The sequence below is a fragment of the Doryrhamphus excisus genome, chromosome 13 (genome assembly GCF_030265055.1).
Source record: "Doryrhamphus excisus isolate RoL2022-K1 chromosome 13, RoL_Dexc_1.0, whole genome shotgun sequence".
In the NCBI taxonomy this organism is placed as follows: domain Eukaryota; kingdom Metazoa; phylum Chordata; class Actinopteri; order Syngnathiformes; family Syngnathidae; genus Doryrhamphus; species Doryrhamphus excisus.
Window position 1 is genome coordinate 8580551 of NC_080478.1, and position 22179 is coordinate 8602729.

The following is a 22179-nucleotide window of genomic DNA, read 5'->3' on the forward strand; positions in this document are numbered from 1 at the left end:
AATAAACAACTTATTTCTTGCTGGTTTTTGACTGATACTGGGTCAGACTACTTGGAATTATTTGTGTATAAAGACTAACGAGGAAGCTTCAAATCAACAACAATTGCTACACCACAGCTCAAACTAAACCATAATGACTCATTTTCAAAATGACAGCTTACCAAAGACACGAAATGTACCAAATTACATGTAAACAGTGAGCTGTCAAACAAATATTCATTTTGGATAAGACCAGACAAGGCTGATTAAAATGTAATGCGATGTATCAAAACAGTTAATAATTCAAGAGTGGGATGCTACATTTTTATTAAAGATGCAGTGAAACTCTCTTGCCTGTCAGTCAGTGATGAAGAAATGATGATATTTACTAAGCTAAGGCACTTAAATAGAATTAACACTTTTTGGATATATTTCCATATATTTCAATGCAGCACATGTTGATTATTATACTTTAGACTTACTCTTGATGGGGATGATGAGTTGCGGTATGACGGGCTGAATCTTTGGGCCGCCGTGCTCCAGTAGGTCATGGATGCCCTGTCGGGCAAAAAACTCATACGGGTGAGCCGTCTCGCATAAACCGTCAAAGAACAGAGGCAAGAAGTGATGGTAGTCCAGCTTCTCCAGCTCCACCTGAGGACAGAAGAGATATTTAAATGTGATATAACTGATTAAAATAATAAAATACCACCATAAAGTAAAAAGGACCGTAACAAAAAAAAGTGTACTGATAACCATAGAGTTAGAAATTGCACTTTTTGTATTTGAAAAGAGGAGAAAAAGCATTATGGGTCTATGTCTGCTCGGTACAATGGGGTACAAGTCCCAGGTACATCATCATAGGTTGTATAAACAGTAGTTTGTTTTAGCGTTTTACTTCTGAAACTATGTTTTACAGTGGTTTATGTATTTTTACAAAGTTAAAAAATGAGTACTTGGGTTGGGCATCGAGTCTTGAGCATCAATGGGAACCATCAACCATCAAAAACTAACATTTTGATTCTCTTGGCATCGTTCAAATGTTTTGAAATGGGACAGTGGTTAGGTTGCACGGTAGAGAAGTGGTTAGCACACCACACAGCAAGGAGACCCGGGTTCGATTACCCGCTCAGGCATCTCTGTGTGGAGTTTTCATGTTCTTGCCGTGCATGCGTGGGTTTTCTCCGGGTACTCCGGTTTCCTCCCACATTCCAAAAACATGCTAGGTTAATTGGCCACTCTAAATTGTCCATAGGTATGAATGTGAGTGTGAATGGTTGTTTGTCTATATGTGCCCTGTGATTGGCTGGCGACCAGTCTCTCGCCCAAAGACAGCTGGGATAGGCTCCAGCATGCCCGTGACCCTACTGAGAATAAGCGGTGTAGAAAATGGATGCATGTAACAGTGGTGAACCTTTCCAGAAGTGGCGAGCCAACCAGGAGCGTTGAGTAACGATACGATACCTGGTGCTTGTGTATCAGGACTGTATCGATTCAAATGTGAAATGTAACATTTCCATTTATTCTCTCATTGCACAATTTAATACACAAGTGTTGATAATAATGTACATAGAAGGCTGTTTTTATTGTGTTTTATTTAAATTTTTTTCTTAATTGTACTACACTGACTTCCGTTTCCTCCCACATTCCAAAAACATGCTAGGTTAATTGGCAACTCCTAATTGTCCATAGGTATGAATGTGAGTGTGAATGGTTGTTTGTCTATATGTGCCCTGTGATTGGCTGGCGACCAGTCCAGGGTGTACCCCGCCTCTCGCCTGAAGACAGCTGGGATAAGCTCCAGCATCCTTCTCGACCATTGTGAGGATAAGCGGTAGAAAATGAATGAATGAATGAATGTACTGCACTGTGGCTACTGTCAACATTTGGATTTAACAATAATGGACATTTTCCGGAATATATGGGTTTGACCCTGATGACATTATTTTATATAAGAAAAAAGAAAAATTATTGTAACGTTCTGTTTTGCAGTTTGGAGGCTTTACTGTATGTCGTCGTAGATCAAGGCTCACTTTTTGCATGGTGTATGGGTGCAGCTGTTGAAGATCACCACACATGGACATGTGGTCTTCTGTAAGATCAACACCTGTTTACGACATTGACACACAAGACACACACCAACACACGAAAGGGTGTCGTTGACGACAACCATCACGCTCTGCTTATTAAGTCCATGTATGACAGAGGTTGTCCATGAGTGTCTATGACAGAATCATAAGTTAAATGTGTCACTTGGGCTAGTAGATCAGGTTACAGGCTGTGTATTTATAACGCGGTATCAGCTGCGGCACAGCGCCCCGGTGGCACGATTGTTGACCGTGAGGTTAAGGGTTGAAGGGCGGATACTGTTTTTCACAGGATGAAAGGAAATCCCCTTTGCTGCAAAGGCAAATATCCCCCACATGCCCCCTCCGGTCTTTGAGGACAGCTGAAGCAACCAGGAGGAGATAGTGTCCTTCCAATACACACATACAGTACATAGAAACACAGCAGCAGCACTGCAGGGTCACGCTACTCGGCGCTCAAATGTCACCCATGCACTTTCAAGTCACCCGGACTCCACACGTGGAGACTTCAAAGCAAGCCCCCCACTCTCGCAGGGCTTAGTAAACACATCAGGGAATGACGGAAGATGGCGAGATGGCGACAGAGACGGACGGAGGTGTCCCGGTGCAACGAGACGGAGCTGATTGCTTTAAGGCAATTTGTTGGCTAACCTTGACCTTTCTCTGTGTGCTTGGCCGAGATCAGTATTGTGAGTCAGGAACAAACACAAATGTGAGAGGAAGAGAGGAAGAAGGGGCACAGTATAATAGTGTGGGCACTAGATGGCACTTTGGGAAGAATCATACCTACATTGACAGTACATTGAAAAATTATGTCATCATATTGACTTGAAAAATATGTATTTTTTTTTAATTCGTAATATTCTGAGGAACAAACAAAACTAAATATTGTGGAAAATATTATAATAAAGGAATGAAGTGAAAAAATTATGGAAATAAAGAAATATTATTACAAAAACAAGACCAGGGTTCAATTCCACCCTCGGGCCATCTCTGTGTGGAGTTTGCATGTTAATGTCTAATGTCCTGCAGGAGGAGACACCCTGTTTTTATGGGGCCTCCTCTAAACAGGATGGATATTTAAAAAAAAAACAATACAAGGGTAGTACTGGGATCAGATACTATCGTGATGATATTGATAGTTATCAGTAGTCATCAATGTATTTTTTCCACAAATATTTGTGTTTTTTTGTTGCACTATTGACTTTAATTTGCAATAAATAATCATGTGAATAAATATAATTGGGGGCTGCACTGCGGGCAAGTGGTTAGCGCGCAGACCTCACAGCTAGGAGACCAGGGTTCAATTCCACCCTCCGCCATCTCTGTGTGGAGTTTGCATGTTCTCCCTGTGCATGCGTGGGTTTCCTCCGGGTACTCCACATTCCAAAAACATGCTAGGTTAATTGGCGACTCCAAATTGTTCATAGGTATGAATGTGAGTGTGAATGGTTGTTTGTCTATATGTGCCCTGTGATTGGCTGGCGACCAGTCCAGGGTGTACCCCGCCTCTCGCCCAAAGACAGCTGGGATAGGCTCCAGCACCCCTGCGACCCTCGTGAGGAAAAAGCGGAAGAAAATGAATGAATGAATTACAAAAACAAAATGTGTGAAGACAACTTAAGAAGAAAGTTTAAATATTTGGAAAATTACAATAATACACAAAATTACAACAAATTATATAGGCGTGGGCTGTAGGCCAGATATGCTCTCTGCCCTCCCCAAAGCTCTACTTCTATTAGGGCGTAAAGGAAAGCCACATTTGTTTTCAATTCCTAACAAGGAAAACATCAGGCATATGTGGTTGGTGTTCCTGATTCCCGACCAGCAAAAGTTCAAGCATTTCACACTGGGCTGTTTTGTGAACATGGGCCAGTATGGAGCTGGACGAGCCAATAAACTTCCTAAAGCCCTCGGCTTTTCCAACATTACTTGGTCTTGTGTCAGAAGGGCAAAAAGTAAGTAACAATTTATCAGTGCCCTAACCGTGTAAGTCACGGAACAAACACAGTTGTCTGTGTAGCATTATAGAGTGTGCATACAATGAGCGGAGTTGGTAATAGCCTTTTCTCACCACAATTAGTGGGTCTACCCGGGTTTTATACACACTGGTAGTCCCGCAAAACACATTACGGGTTACAGATGCTGTAAAAAACCTAACGCTAAAATGCTAAAGCTACTTACCATTGAGAGATGTCTTGAAGTAACCTCTTTTCTTGACAAACTTTGGACTGTACAGTATCCCCTTACGGATCGGATTCGGGATTCAACACATTTATGCTGTATGTTAAAATCCGACATTCACCGCAGATAGCGATACAACACCTGAAGTCGTTCTGAGCACTTGAGAGTGTGACCAACAACCACAGCAAAGTGGGCATGCCGTGGGTGGAATAAATAAAAATAGACCGCTTTTTTGCAGGAAGCACAAAATCCAAAGAAATACAGATGAATAGGTGCAGATTCTGGAAGATCTAGAAACCTTTCTGTGCTGGTTATTGTGTGTAGCTGCTCTATAAGAGTCCACGACTCAATACAAAAGACCTGAGCATAATTGGTCCCCCTTTAACTTCATCTTCTCTGTCTCGTTTTCCACTCATAAACATCTATCGGGTGTTCAAGTTGTTTTCACCTCTAAATTCAGTGTACACAGGCAAAAGCTTTCCTCCCCTGTCTGAAAGTGAACTTAGACATTCAGTGCTAATTGAACAAGCAATCACTTGAGCAATAAAACATAATTTTGCTAACATAAAAAAAGAAAGCAGCAAATAGAAGTTAAAATTTCTCATGCAATGCTCCAAACAACTGTATATGTACTTGTATTCATGTTGATAAAACACAAGGTGTTCCTGTAACAAAGCATTATCTGGCCCCGGCACTATCTCAGCTCCCATGTTGTGAAGCTGACATGCTGTGGGCATCATTACGTGGGAGCATTAATGTGCTGCTGTGTAAAGGACGCCTCTGGAGTCTGTGATGCTCTTAATCAAAATCACATAAACAATCCACTTAGGGATCAGCTGCAGATTCTAGCTGGCACTGAAGAAGTAGTAGTAGTAGTACTGGAGAGGGGTGTGGGGTGTAGTCGGCAAACACCTTCACACATACTCTTTGTAGAGAATCTTAATCAGCTGCACTGATTGCTAAGGCTTGTATCCGCTATTGATCCATTCGCTCAGGTTTGTTTGTCTTTGGATGCCTGTGGGAATCCCACCCCGCCCGACCAGCAGTCTGGGGAGTCAATGGGAGCGGTGCAGAGGCAGGTAGCAGCAATTAGCCCCTTAGACACCGACCTGCAAGTCTGTTGCGGTCAGTCCAATGGGAAGCCCAAGAGCAGAGGCAGTGCTCGTTACCGCTGACAGGCACAGTGGAGCCAGCGTGATGCCACTTTGCACACGCGACGGCTGCATGGCATTGTGCACAGAGGCGTGTGTGTGTGGGAGGGTGGACACGTCGCCGTGTACGTTCTTGTGTGTGCGCTGACGCGATAAGCTGCCGGGCCACTTGGCCATGGTGGGTGTGAGTCACGACTGTTAGCATAGAGGCTATGGAGCAGTGCAGAAGATGCAAAGAAAAAAATGTATGTGGGGTAGATGTGCCTTGAGCCTAATTGCTACAGAGAGAGCAAAACAAATGTTAAAGTATATTTGAAAAGTCGTGAAAATGAGGGCGTAGACCAGGAATCCTCAACCGGTGGGTCACAGACCCAGACTTTGACTATTATTATTATTAATTATATTTTATAATATTATATTTATTATATTATATAATATATTATTTAACCCTCGGCCATCTCTGTGTGGAGTTTGCATGTTCTCCCCGTGCATGCGTGGGTTTTTTCATTCCCAAAAACATTCATTCGTTCATTCATTTTCTACCGCTTATCCTCACGAGGGTCGTGTGGGTGCTGGAGCCTATCCCAGCTGTCTTCGGGCGTGAGGCGGGGTGCACCCTGGACTGGTCGCCAGTCAATCACGGGGCACATATAGACAAACAACCATTCACACTCACATTCATACCTATGGACAATTTGGAGTCGCCAATTAACCTAGCATGTTTTTGGAATGTGGGAGGAAACCGGAGTACCCGGAGTACCCGGAGAAAACCCACGCTTGCACAGGGAGAACATGCAAACTCCACACAGAGATGGCTGAGGGTGGAATTGAACCCTGGTCTCCTAGCTGTGAGGTCTGCGCGCTAACCACTAGACCGCCGTGCCGCCTCCCAAAAACATGCTAGGTTAATTAGCGACTCCAAATTGTCCACAGGTATGAATGTGAGTGTGAATGGTTGTTTGTCTATATGTGCCCTGTGATTGGCTGGCGACCAGTCCAGGGTGTACACCGCCTCTCGCCTGAAGACAGCTGGGATAGGCTCCAGCACCCCCGCGACCCTCGTGAGGAAAAGCGGTAGAAAATGAATGAATATATTATTTATATATTTATTATATTTATTATTCATTATATATTTCACATTGCATGGAAACTGGCTACTGAGCCAGCAGAGCCGAGGGGACATGCCATGGCTGAGATTGATTGAAAAAGGTTCTCCTCTCATTCCGTGTGGAAGTGGTAAGTGGTAAGAAACGCTTTCTGTAGAGGCTCATTAGCTTGCTATGCTAGAGTAGGACGTCTGTTATGCCTTCAGCATTATTTATGCTGTAAATAGTTTATTTTATCTTATATTAGGTAATACAAGTTTAAAGTTGACTATAGGTGTGTTATGTCCTGTCTAGAGGGCTTTAATATTGTTAACACCATATGTAGAGGGTTGGAAAAACAGGTTTTCGATGCTTTAGCTATTTGTAAATAATTCAATTTGTAAAAATTCCCTCATCCCGGTTGGTCTGAACTAATTAGCCGCGATAAACGAGGGATTGTGCAGATTTTTTTCAGTTTTTCTGGATGCTGGTTCTGGAGCTGAATCTAACCTAATAATTACAACAGTCACTTTTATTGCAAATGTTGACCCAAAATCGGTGGAGAACGTCAGCGTCAAGAGAAAGGGAGAATTTATTATGGGTGCATGAGCATTCGATGTTGATTCTTTGATGTTCCACTGTACAAGTTCCAAGGGTATGTACATGATGATACCTAAATAGAGGTATGCATTGAAAGAGCATATCAGAGGCGAGGCACGGAGCAACAAGCACTAAAAATAATACATACCGCACCGGATTCCCAGTCAACACTGATGAGAAGCTGTGACAGTTTTTGGAAAACAGGGAGTACTCAGTATATCTCACCCTGAGGATGAGCTGTAAAAAGTTTACACTACAGTTGAATGTGTCAGGGTTTCTGTAAGCATTTGATGGCCATTGTTTGACGCCAAAAATGGAGCCCCGACTTAGTTGTAGGAAGAATTTGACTTTCTTGGAGGTCACAATGAGACTGGAACACGGAAAGTCGGTTACTCTCTCGCTATCTCCTCTGACAGCTGTTTCCATCTAACAAGCATGCAAGTATGCTCAGTTCAATTCACTGGCAGGAGAGTGTCAGTTGTGTCGATGGCAAACAAATGCTGGAAAAGACCAATCCCAGGCCTCAAAGACGCTTCAAACACCGGGAACAGAATGAGTTCGGGAATTTTGACAAAGACAAGATGTTGAACTATGTTTACAAATGGTGAGTCACTGAAAAAGAAATGTTGAACTCTGTGTACACTCCCTCTGCATACAGGTAGCGCTCAGTTTATGAACGTGCACCAATAAATCTCTATCTCAACACCTTGACTGTCGTGACCGTCATAAAGAATAGAGATTAGTGAATGGTAAAGAATGCTAGCTGGGTCATGGAGTCAATGCACTGTTACAAGGAGATGTTACTATTGTTGAATGGAGATTGTTACTATTTCATTACTGTTTTTACAACATCCTTCATGTGTTCTGTGTACAGTGTCTTTTGCTACATTGTGGTTCCCTCACTACATCGCAGTTTTTTAAAAAGTAATTAACGTATTTTTCGGACTATAAGTCGCACTTGGTTGGTTGGCTGTTCCTGCGACTTATACTGCAGAGCAACTTATAAATAAAAAAAAAAAAACTATTTATGTTACATAAACACTGGACAACTTTTCTGTTCATGTTTATTTTTTGTGTAGCTGAATAACCATTGTGTTAGCATATCTTACATCTATTCAGCCTGTTCTCTATTCTTTTATTAATGTTAGAATTTGCCTTCCAAGATGACGTAATGTCTGTTTTGGTCAAGTAGTTTGTAAAATAAATTACCCGCAAAAAATGTGACTTATGTATGTTTTTTTCCTACCTAATTATGCATTTTTGGCATTGTGCAACTTATACTCCGGAGCAACTTATAGTCCAGAAAATACGGTAATAAATTATCGCTGATTAGTGGTTTGCTTTTATTACTTAAACTAGCATACATATTTAGGCATATGTATGTTTTCTGGCCAAAATTAAGTATTTTCAAGCATAAGAAATGCCTAAAGCAGGGGTCGGGAACCATTATGGCTAAGAGAGCCATGAAGGCCAGATATTTTAAAATGTGTATCTGTGAGAGCCATATACATTTTGAATGCAATAAAATGTGTGCATTTTTATGTACGACCAACAGTTTTAGATATAATGGGCTCTAATTATGTAGACCAGGCACACTACCCCACGCCAATGGGGTGTGGCCAGCATACTTTCGTGAGCAGCGCAGTGTCTAATAATAAATCAAATACTTGCTGCCATCAATGCAACTTCTGCTGCTGCATAGTTTTGAACCGTATTCAGTACACGTATTTCATTCTTTTGGCCATCTTCACCAGAAGGCTTGGTTCTGCAGCTTTAGCTATTTGACTAAAGGAGGAAAGTTTACATTTACATGTTTTTTTGACATCTCAATGACCGAGGTAGACTACAGCATTACCCAGTAATAATCAAGTTTTGGTGTTTGACCTGGAAAATATCATCAGGAAAGTTAGATATGGTTGGCCGTATTGCAGCAGAATATAGATGGACGAATTAAAATGCATAAGAAAGTTGTTGATTTTGAATATTATTTTTAACAGTCATTTCTGTGATGGTTTACTATAAAATGTTAGCAAAAATGCATTTTTATTGTGGTAAGAAATGCTTGAGAGCCAGATACAGTCATCAAAAGAGCCCTACCTGGCTCCCGAGCCATAGGTTCCCTACCTCTGGCCTAAAGTAACTAAAATACAAGTTCAACTTCTGTATGTAGTATTCTACATTGGCCACTAGGCCAATTACTTGGTAATTGTTTGGTTAGACAAACACCAAACTTAATCGTCAGAATTACAGGCATATATTGCAGGTTTAAATTCCATCCATATGCTGGAGCCTATCCCAGCTGACTTTGGGCGTAAGGCGGGGTACACCCTGGACTGGTCGCCAGCCAATCACAGGGCACATATAGACAAACAACCATTCACACTCACATTCATACCTATGGACAATTTGGAGTCACATTCTAATGCCATCAGTGACTGTATCGTCATTGCACGTGGGATTAAGGCTGCATCCTGTGGATTCAGAAGCCACGCCTCCTGCTCTTTGCATCCAGTGATTACAACGACAACAGCGGAGCCTGACGACACACACAAGCACAGCATAATCAAGTGAAAGAGAGGGGAGGTGCAATCAGCATTTCCCCCTGCAATCAACCCCCAAATCACTGTCTCTAATCCGCAGCCCGCCATTGATGGCTTTGATTGATAGGACGGCTTTGTTATCTCGCTGTAAGGGGTCTGCGGGGAGCACAACAACAACAAGAAGGGGCAGGAAGGAGAGACAGTCAGCTTATCAGCTATTTCTACATTTGTTACCCTTGTCGAGCGAGCTGATGTTTTCGCCTCACAGGCTACACAACCCCGGCCCGCCGCTCATTTATCATACAGACGAATTAAATGTGGACACTTCAAAGTACTTCCGCACACAAGGGTCCCTCAGGGGCGTTTTTTTTTTTCTGTTAGGGAATAGAAAGGGACAATCTATCACTGGCTGTTTGTGACAAGAAACAGGAGACTTTGCCAGTGTTTTGTTTGTTAGCTGTTAGCATGCATGTGGTAATTAAAGACTATTGTACAGCTAACACGGGACACGGGACTCCTTGTCACATTAATGCCAATTCAAATCATATCTCTCTCAGAGTGTATATCACAGTTGCGCCGCCCCTGGGAAGTGAAAGTGAAAGTGAAAATGACTTGGGTGTGTCTCTAATTTTTCCATGAATCACTTTTCCAGCAACTCTGGGTTGTGCTATGTGAGTGTGTGTGCCTATGTAGCTATTAGACTGAAAGTTAATAATAATATCGAACAATACAGATAAGTCAACAGCAATAATTATTCATTCATTCATTTTCTACCGCTTTTTCCTCATGAGGGTCGCGGGGGGGGGGGGGGGGGGGGCTGGAGCCTATCCCAGCTGTCTTCGGGCGAGAGGCGGGGTACACCCTGGACTGGTCGCCAGCCAGTCACAGGGCACATATAGACAAACAACCATTCACACTCACATTCATACCTATGGACAATTTGGAGTCGCCAATTAACCTAGCATGTTTTTGGAATGTGGGAGGAAACCGGAATACCCGGAGAAAACCCACGCATGCACGGGGCGAACATGCAAACTCCACACAGAGATGGCCGAGGGTGGAATTGAACCCTGGTCTCCTAGCTGTGAGATCTGCGCGCTAACCACTAGACCGCCGTGCCGCCAGCAATAATTATAACACATATATATCAGAAAACTAGCTGCATTTGTAGCGTATAAATAAAAACAGGATATAGCCTAAGCTATAACTCGATTATGAATAATGATTATTGATGAATGATGCATGATGAATAATAAATGAATGAAATTCAAGTGGGCTTTTCCTGGGCTGGTTTGATGTACAGTTGATAGATATTTTGGTCATCCATTCTATTAGCGTATGTGTGAACAGAATAGTGCTTTTTCAGCAAACAAACATCATGAGTGGAGAACATCTACCCCCTGCCAGTTTGGCTTTGATGAATCTTCCTCCAACTGTACTGGGGGAAAAAAAAATAAAAAATCATCATAAAATGTTCAAACAAATGTGCTCATTTTCAACGTCGAATGTGATGAATGAGTTCCAATGATTTTCGTGCACGGAGCCCGAACAATAGAGACCAAGACAAATAGTTCGCTGTGTTTACGATAACGTGGCAGATTTGCTGGGCTGCTGTGTGTGTGTGTGTGCAAGGGCGGAAATTACAAGAGTGTGGGGGAGGGGGGAGTTGGGTCCAGAAGACACTGATAATTTTCCTCCTCAATGTATCATAGTAAACATATCATTTTCACAATATCGTGACGGGCACTGGATGCATTTTGACACAAAACAAAGCCCATTTCAGTTGTACATTTGGGACTAATCAATCACAGAAGGAACATTTGGACATCCAACAATTGAGCCTGATTGAAAGCTTCTGTGCAAACCAACCAATGCAGACTTTGTAACACATGGGAATAAACAGCCATCTTCTTTAAGAGGCCAACAGCAGTAGCAGCGGCAAGAGGCGGAGGGTGTCTGTGTCCAGCTGCTAATGGGATGTTCTTGTTAGTGCGAGTGGATAAGTCTCATCCTGTATTCTGGACTCCAGATCAAAGAGGGCTCTGGACTCCAAAGAGATAGCAAGAATTCAGGGATGTAAGGGGACATAGGGAAGAAGGAGTCCTTAAGACAGAGGTTGGCGAAGGGTAAAACATGGAGGTGTGTTAGATTGATTTTGGAGAATGCTTCTATTTTAGTTTCACGTCAGGTGAGGTGAATGATGGATGGAAAACAGGGAAATTGAACACTATACAGATATTATACATTATCATATACTTCAGTATATATTGGCCCTGTACCCTAGAAACCGCCCATGAATGATACGGGAAAAGGCCGAAATGATACTGTGTCAAAGCCCAGGGCAGTGATACTGATAAAATATAGAGTTTAACCATGTCCAGTATCAGCCCCCGTAGCTGTCCACTCAGCGCGCGCTGCTCTGGTATCGTGCCCGTGAAACAACCAATCAGAGAACAGCGCACGAGCGTGAACACACAGTGTTTGTTTTGCTGCCCAAACTTGATTAATGGAACTTTAATTATCAGACATTGATAAGATAAGACTGTTGATAAAATATTATTGTTGAAATATTTTTGCAATTATTGTGTTTACACTGTTTAGATATAATACATGTAATAAACTGAACATTTTCTGGAAACAAAATGGTCTTTTTATTAAATAGTACGTGATAATAAGCTCATGATTAAATAGTATGTGATAATAAGATCATCACATGGTTTGTCGACCTTCGGTCTCGGGCTGATACTGACACTTGGGGGCATGATACCTGGCCTGATACCAGACAAACCATGTGATAACCTATAATTATCACATACTACAGTATTAATTGTCCCTGTACCCTAGAAACCGCCCATGAATGATACGGGAAAAGGCGGAAATGATACTGTGTCAAAGCCCAGCGCAGTGATACTGATAAAATATAGAGTTTAACCATGTCCAGTATCAGCCCCCGTAGCTGTCCACTCAGAGAGCGCTGCTCTGGTATCGTGCCCGTGAAACAACCAATCAGAGAACAGAAAATTTTCTGGAAACAAAATGGTCTTTTGATTAAATAGTACGTGATAATAAGCTCATGATTAAATAGTATATGATAATAAGATCATCACATGGTTTGTCTGGTATCAGGCCCAGTATCATGCCCCCGCGTGCCAGTATGGGCATGATACCTGGCCTGATACCAGACAAACCATGTGATAACCTATAAGTACATGATATTATACAGTATAATAGCTCAGTGTGTTGTCAGTCCAATAAAGTCTCTTAGCAGCCCTTTGGGATACACTCACATAGTGCGATGCGAGTTGTGCAACACTTAGATAAGACTCATGGAAAATTTATGGGAGAAACATAATGGACACAACAGATTTAAAGCTCACTTTCACACAAACTAAACTTTCACTTTCCAGATACATAAGCTAAGTTTCACAAAGTTTTCACTCTAGAACTACATAGCAGAACAAATATCGACTCTATAGACTCTATTGCAAAACTGCACACAAACTGTTCTAGATCTTCCTGCACCGTTTTCTGCAGTGTTTCCATGGATACCCTCCTTCCCACACAAACAATCCGTTCAATTGATTCCAAACACGCCCAATCCGCTGTGATCGGTCACACTCCCCAAGCGCTCCTGCAGACTTCTGGAAACCGCAGGGAATCCACAGCCCATGTAAAGGAAGTTCGGGTTGGACTGATGTCAGTAGAATTTGGTGTTGGAAAAAACAGAGCGTGCATAGCCATCCAAACGTTTTACAAGGCTCACTTCTAAATGTGCAAACTTCACTATTTGATACATTGGCAAGATTTAACATGAGGATACTACATTGTTACAATATTTATAGGTTAGAAAAGTGGGAAAAAAAAAGCGTGATAGGTCTGTGCGTACTGAACCGTGACCCCTGTATTGAACAGTTTTAGATTTATTTTATCAACTTCTGATGGCGGTCTGTGATGAAAGAGTAGTGTATCTGCAATCGACTACTCTGGCTTAAGTTGCATTGTTAAGCACAGAGCCACTGATCTCCATCTCCCATATTCATAACACGCAGAAAATGTTGAACAATGAAAAAAATGCTAGCAATTTCATTCATTCATTCATTTTATACCGCTTTTCCTCACAAGGGTCGCGAGGGGGGGGTGCTGGAGCCTATCCCAGCTGTCTTTGGGCGAGAGGCGGGGTACACCCTGGACTGGTGGCCAGCCAATCACAGGGCACATATAGACAAACAACCATTCACACTCACATTCATACCTATGGACAATTTGGAGTCACCAATTAACCGAGCATGTTTTTGGAATGTGGGAGGAAACCGGAGTACCCGGAGAAAACCCACGCATGCACGGGGAGAACATGCAAACTCCACACAGAGATGGCCGAGGGTGGAATTGAACCCTGGTCTCCGAGCTGTGACGTGCCGCCCGCTAGCAATTTCAATAAAATTCTAATTAAAAAAGTGAAAGTAACAATGTTTTGTATTGAAAGTATCGAACTGTCACACAAATATATCAAACCAAACTGTGAATTTTGCGAATCGTTGCACCCCTACTTTCATCGATATTTCTCATCAAAGCTAAGACTCCAGCGCTGTAACCAAATATATGGCTATTTTTTTATTCATACAATTTGAAAACCGGGCTGCACAGTGGTCTAGTGGTTAGCACGCAGATCTCACAGCTAGGAGACCCGAGTTCAGTTCCAGCATCTCTGTGTGGAGTTTGCATGTTCTCCCCGTGCATGCGTGGGTTTTCTCCGGGTACTCCGGTTTCCTCCCACATTCCAAAAACATGCTAGGTTAATTGGCCACTCCAAATTGTCCATAGGTATGAATGTGAGTGTGAATGGTTGTTTGTCTATATGTGCCCTGTGATTGGCTGGCCACCAGTCAAGGGCGTACCCCGCCTCTTGCCCGAAGACAGCTGGGATAGGCTCCAGCACGTGAATATAAGTGGTAGAAAATGAAAATGAATTTGAAAACCTTTTCAATTGCGTGGTCATCGTCTCCAGCTTAAGGCTTAAGGAAAGAAATAGCCATAAAAAAATAACTAATTATTAAAGACAATACATTATTGATGGATGATTGATACGGATTTTGGCCACCACTGACAAATTATTTTTAGCTGTGTTTCTAATTAGAGATATTTGTTTTAGTTTTAACCATATTTTAATTATAGAGAATTATTACCAAAATACTTTTGTTTGAGGTGATAGTCCGGTTCGCTTGTGTGGATCACTATGGATTTGTTCACAGCATAGCGACAGGAGAAACAATAGCAAGGGTCTAGGACCAGTGTTGATTAATCGTGTTTTGATTCAGTCTCAACTAGGTTGATGTCTAAAGATGTACAGTAAGGGGACAGAGGAGAGAAGGAAGGTAGCGATAATAAATTATTGGAAAGGGAAGGCAAGTATAAGAAAAATGGACACTAGGCTATCATCCACCGGCAAGAATAAAAATATTTCTGCTGATGGCCGTGTCTTTAGCCCATGTTTCATTATACTTACAAAGCCTTTCACAAGACGAATCTAAAAGCAAAAAAAAAATCATTGTTCCAGATAGCTGACTTATGCAGGCGAGGGCCTTTTGACGGGATAAAAGGTAGCTTTTGAAATGTCACACTAAACTGAAGCCTTATTCCCATGCACACATTAAATTGCTATTTCTACTTCCTCCACAAAGAATTATGACCAACCACGATCTTTTTTGGTGAATGAATAATCAGGAGCAAAGTAAAACAGCATGGCTCTAAAATGTCACCATTTTAACAAAGTGGGAATGAGAAGATATTTGCAGTTTTACTTTTGGAGCAAAAATAGTTTTTAGTTTAGGAAGTTTTAGAAAGGTTGCCGCTTCTTTAAAAAAAAAAGTCTAAATTTCAAATATTGCAAGAAAGACTCCTCATTTGAATAACATAAAGTTGTAATATTCAAGAAAACCTCTTATGCTCATGTTGGGCCCTTTGTATTGACTCCTATAGAGCAGCTACACATGATCATCCGCAAAGAAAGCTTTCTAGATCTTCCACAATCTGCACCTATTCAGCTGTATTTCTACACCCCCGGCCCTCTTTGAGGTATGCTCCATTCCCTTTCCCAAGGGCTCCCATGCTCATTTTGTCCGATTATACTTAAATAAAACTATAAATAAATACTATAAATACTATAAATAAAATAAACACAGTTAGGACACTGATGAATTGTTGCTCTTCTGACTCAAACACGACCAGGTAACGTTGGAAAAGTGTCGGACAACAGCAACTGATAGCAGATAGTCCAGCATTGTATAGTCCAGCTTTGAAAAAAAAAAAATTAGTACATTTTTCTCTTGCTAGCTGGGAATTAGAAACTCCAACCACTTCTGCCTGATGCTTGCCTCTTTAGAAAAGCGAAACAAGAGAGGGTGTGCTAACTGCATGACTTTATTGTGAGATTAAAGTCATAATTTTAAAAAAAGGATGAGGGCTGTGATGATGAATTTTTTTTTCATAATAGCACAACTTTTTGTCACCCAAAAATGTCTTGTGACATTACAATTTTACACTTTACAAAGTATTTCCCGCGGTTCAACTGTATATCATTGTGGCACTAATTCTTCTTTTATAAGAATAGTCATAATTTATTAATCCAATGTTACTCTGCTACAGGGACAAATGCACTGTTTGTACAGATACATTTTTGTCATGTTTTGTATTCACTACACCCCCCCAGTACACCAGCTTCCCTCAGGAGACAAATCTACATTTTGTCCTTTTTCATGTCATGTATGCAGCTGAGTCTTTGGCCACCAACTCCGGAATAATGTGTTTGGCCTGGGGCCTTGCTTCCTGTTTCCTGTCCAACTGACTGTAAAGGGCTTTGCTTGCCTCATTCCACTACCTGGCCCAAGTTCTTTGTTTGCCAGCTTGACATATAATTTGATGAAACTCAACTCCATTTGGTGAAAACGCACCTTGTCAGCAACACATTGTGTCGCATAGAGACATCTGTGCTGGGTTTTCACACAGGATTACGTAATTATAACTGTCTTCGGGCTTTACATGTCGAATTTTTTCAACAAAAAGCAAGGAGTCACAGGAACTCAACATCATAAAACAGCTAATTCATCGTCACTGTCCAATGAAAACTCATCCATGCAAAGTTACCATGTTCTACAACGCCATCTCTGTGTGGAGTTTGCATGTTCTCCCCGTGCATGCATGGGTTTGTTTGTCTTTGATCAACATAATGGGCACTACTGGTGTAAGGGTATAAATTAAAGTTTTTTTTAAATTAAAGGGCAGCATGGTGGAGAAGTGGTTTGCACACAGACCTCACAGCTAGGAGACTAGGGTTCAATTCCACCCTCGGCCATTATGAATTCATGAATGAATGAATTACCACTACGGCTGCACGTAAGATGAGTTAGCGTGCAGGAGATCTGGGATCGAGTGGGATCTACGTGCATGCGTGGGTTTTCTCCGGGTATTCCGGTTTCCTCCCACATTCCAAAAACATGCTAGGTTAATTGGCGACTCCAAATTGTCCATAGGTATGAATGTGAGTGTGAATGGTTGTTTGTCTATATGTGCCCTGTGATTGGCTGGCGACCAGTCCAGGGTGTACCCCGACACCCTCTCGCCCAAATAGAGCCGGGATAGGCTCCAGTGTACCCGCGATCCTTGTGACGATTAGTGGCATAGAAAATGGATGGATGGTGTTTTTGGTGTCTTCTTATTACGTATGAACCTCAGGTTCAGACTGAAGGCTGGATTGTCTTAATTGTTTTATTTTTTTGTTTTACCACTTAAAGTCATTTAACCATCTCTTGATTAATATCCTCCGTGTTCATATCCAAGTGGCGTACTCTTTCGCAATCACAATGACATATTTGTCTTGTCGCTGAAAACTAGCCAAACTTATCAATACAAAGAAGTATCCCAAATATCGGGTGATAGTAATCTATTATGGGAGACTCTTCAAATCAGCAGTTTTGGCAAGTACTGTTGTCAATTTTGATTACGTCAAATGTCCTAAATTTACAAAATTATGTCAAAATCTTAAAATGTTATCAATAGCTAGCTTTTGCCTTCATTTTGGACGAGGGATTTACATAAAAGTCAAAAGCTTCATCATAATTTATTGTCTTATTATAAATCAAAATAAAAAAAGCAAATATCTGACTGATGCGTGCATTTTAAAAACCATAAAGCTATCTGTAAGGCCATAAGTTATCATTCATTCATTCATTCATTTTCTACCGCTTTTTCCTCACAAGGGTCGCGGGGGTGCTAGAGCCTATCCCAGCGAGAGGCGGGGTACACCCTGGACTGGTCGCCAGCCAATCACAGGGCACATATAGACAAACAACCATTCACACTCACATTCATACCTATGGACAATTTGGAGTCACCAATTAACCTAGCATGTTTTTAGAATGTGGGAGGAAACCGGAGTACCCGGAGAAAACCCACGCATGAACGGGGAGAACATGCAAACTCCACACAGAGATGGCCGAGGGTGGAATTGAACCCTGGTCTCCTAGCTGTGAGGTCTGCGCGCTCCATAAGTTATCATTTTAACTATACATTGCACTGATATCAACGTAAAATAGTAATGCACTACTTTAATGACATTCCTATGTAGACACGCTGTTTTACCCTGATAACCCTCGTAACAAAGTAAGACAATCATGGGCAGCTCGTACGCATCAATTCGGCATTGAATCAACACAGATATTTGGTTACAACCCTAGTATTAAGTGACCCCAAGAGTCACAAAAGACCCCACAACAACATCCAGAGAACTGCAAGGCACACTTGCCTGAGTTAAGGTCAGTGTTCATGATTCCACCAAAAGAGAGACTGGGCAAAAACGGACTCCATGGCAGTTCCAAGACCAAAATCACTGCTGAATAAAAAGAACATTAAGGCTGGTGTCAATTTAGCCAGAAAGCATCCTGATGATCCTGAAGACCTTTCGGAAAATACTCAACGAGGCGAGACAAAAGTTGAACTTTTTGGAAAGTCATGTGAAGAATGATATTGTATCCCACCGAGGCATTCTAGCAAGTTTGTACAGAATGGAAGAGTGCTTTCATATGAATTTAGCAGGACTAAAACAATATTGTACTGTTACTGGAAAAATTAAAACTAGCAGAAGTCTGTAAATGCTGTACAGCAGGGGTCTCAAACTCAATTTACTTGGGGGCCACTGGAGCTCGGGTCTGGGTGAGACTGGGCCACATCAGGTTTTACAAAAAAACCAAAAAAAACACATTTATTAAAAACAAAAATTTGTTAAAAACGTCGCTTTGGTTCCAATTTTCTACAAGAAAAGCTCTGATAAAACTTCCACTGTTCTCAAATATCTTACTTTTTATTTTTCTACACAAAATAAGATGAAAAATAAATAAACAAATCAAGAATAAAGAAAATCAATCAGTAATAAATAAATATAATAATAATAATAAAACGGCAAATAATAAAAACTCAAGAAACCACATATAGTTGGTGGGTAGACAAATTATTTTTTTCAGATTAAAATGAACAAAGCATTATTAGAGCCCTGTAGACATGACAAAACACGACTATAGTCACATTTATACTCTTTTTATTTACAACATATTGCGCAACTGCAGGGTCTTGAGACACATGCTAACTCGCAAACTAGAGAGCTAGCGACCTAAATGGTAGCCTTTTTTATTAAGTTATTTTCTTTAAACTTAAATAGCCAAAAACTTACCACTTCCAACCAGATAGGGAGGATAACTATTAACAGTTATTTAACCTTTAACATGAACATTAATCAAACGTAATCATTTTTTCTGGGTACATGATACCATACAGCATCCATATCAAACTTGCGCAGGCCGCACTAACATTAAACTTTCATATCAAGGCGGGGGCCTCAAACTAGTGTCCTGCGGGCCACATTTGGCCCACGGGTCGTGTGTCTGAGACCCCTGCTGTACAGGGATTATATTCGCTTTTGTTTATGTGTTCAGAATAATCACTCCCCACCAACCCACCCAACACCATTTACACATCCACACGTATCTACTTCCAATACGAAATAGTGAGAGTGCAAAGGGGAGGCGGCAGCAAGCAGCCGAGCAGATGTAATTACAAAAGGCAATACAAGCTGTGTGTCTCCCCCAAGTCTCTCTGACCCACATGTAGGAAGTAAGTCAGAGCTTATCACGCAGGCACAGGATGGGCCCGAGCGCTCCCTGCTCCTTTTCAGACGCGACACTGCGAAGGATGATTGCGGCGTAGCATAGTGGTTCGGCTCAGAGTGGAGTGGAGGAGGTGAGCAAATTTGGAAATAGCCGGCGAGAAATCTCATCTTGGGAGATTGGAGATAGATGTAAAACATGGGGCTGGTTGTATTCTTACACAACAAGGAGCACGGAGGGTTTTGTTATGTCTGCCAGCAGATGGTTTGTGTGCAGAAGTGTACAAAAACTACTTTTAGGGAACCTATTATACTCATTTTTCAGCCCCTTTGTATTGAGTTGTGGACTCCTATAGAGCAGCTACACAAAATAACACTTTATATAAATAAATAACACGGCCCGCCTCCAAGCACGCCCACGCCACTGTGATTGTTCACATCCCCAAACTACTTCCTGATTACTATGAACAACACTTACTAATTAGGTTGGTATTATACTCATTTTTCAGCCCCTTTGTATTGAGTTGTGGACTCCTATAGAGCAGCCACACAAAATAACACTTTTCTAGAGCTCCAGAATCTGCAACTATCTAGCTGTATTTCCTTGGATTTGTGCTTCCTGCAAAGCAATAGCAATAAAAAATGTTTATTTATTTCACCCACGGCCCGCCTCCAAGCACGCCCACTCCCACTGTTATTGTTCACATCCCACAAACTACTTCCTGATTACTATGAACAACACTTACTAATTGGGTTGGTATAAGAGTTGATGATAAATGAATAAAGGCTTTGGAGAGCTACTATAAAAGTGTTTAGGAGCCACCTCGCCTGCCCGAGGAGGAGCACCCATTGTCGGACACACTTTGTCAGAAGCACAGAAGCCGGACGTGAGGGTGCCGCATTTACTAACTGCAGACAATCTTGGCACAACATCAGTAGTAGAAATGTAGTCATTGGATGTTTTATTATAATTTTTATTAACAGTTTAGCAGATATTTTACATTCATGTTCGCAAAAACTGTCCCATGTCAAATGCTGTTGAAAGTATTGAAATATGAATAATATATGAAAATATTTTTCTCTTGCTGGGAATCACCAACTAGAATACTTTCTACCTGAACTTGTTTTGTAAAACAGAGCAGAATTTGGGGGATGGCAGAGAGCGTATTGCGCCTACAGCCACACCCATAAGGAAGATGTCCTCTATGACATCACAAAAGAACAGTTTTGCAACGCCCTCTGAAACAGAGCATTTTGAGCCATCCCAAACTTCTTCCAGGGTTCACTTCCAAATGCCCAAACTTCATTATCTGAAACTTTGCCATCATTTAACAGGAATACCTGGAATATGAAATGATAACAATTTTTCATTACAAAAATATTTCAAGAAAACAACCTGACCGGGTCATTTTTGAGCCACTTATGGAAGGTTGGGGTAGTAACACAAAAACAAAAAATTCTTAAAATGTATAAAAGGTAAGTTAAAAATGTGAATGGCATGATGTCAAAAACATGTTTTTTGAGGAATACCTGGAATATGAAATGATAACATTTTTTCATTACGAAGATATTTCAAGAAAAACAACCTGACCGGGTCATTTTTGACCCACTTACGGAAGCTTGGGGTAGTAACACAAAAACAAAAAATTCTTAAAATGTATAAAAGATAAGTTAAAAATGTGAACGGCATGATATCAAAAACATGTTTTTTTGAGGAATACCTGCAATATGAAATAACGAAAATTTCATTAAGAAGATATTTCAAGAAAACAACCTGACTGGGTCATTTTTGACCCACTTATGCATCTAAGGGTTAATGCCACACGGCTATTTTACAATAGGTTCTCCCTCCACTGACATTCATCCTAACATTCAAACAAGGCTTATGCCCTATCCCCAATCCCCAACCCGCCTCCTTGTTTAATTGGCTTAGATAAATATCTAAAGGGCTAAAGCTGGGTTTAAGCCATGCCATTAGTAGAGAGTGTGCTGTTATTGAATTTACATGAATGCCATGGGTGAAGCGGTGGTGACGTGCCAAAAAAAAAAAAAAAAAATCTTTTAATGGTGCATGTTTCACATATAACACAAACGTACTGTAAATGTGTATTTATAGTAAAGGAAAAACAGTGGACAGGAAAATTGTCTGATATTCTATATACTTTTGCAATTACCATGTGTAATAGTCTGTAAAATCCTAATATCAATTCACCAGCTTGGAAAAGGCGAAAGAAATGGCCATGACCACTTAGCCCACTTTCTGTGGCCCCTCCCTGGCCATGACAGACGGCCCTGTCTGGGAAAGCAGCAAGAAATAATACCAACCATAATTCATTCAAAGGCCGCCATGTATCCTCCTTGCTTTGGTCGTCACTGCTCGCCTTATTCCGATTACTCCCAAGG

The 22179-nt window shown here is 41.3% G+C and overlaps 1 protein-coding gene across 3 annotated transcripts in view; it reads right to left on the reverse strand.

Moving 5' to 3' along the window:
* pacrg (PARK2 co-regulated) overlaps window positions 1-22179 on the reverse strand; it is a 252842-nt gene that overhangs the window by 95119 nt on the left and 135544 nt on the right. For all 3 annotated transcript variants that reach the window (XM_058090715.1, XM_058090713.1, XM_058090714.1), the window contains one exon: window positions 462-633. In XM_058090715.1, the coding sequence (XP_057946698.1) occupies window positions 462-633 (172 nt within the window). The remainder of the gene's footprint in view (window positions 1-461; window positions 634-22179) is intronic.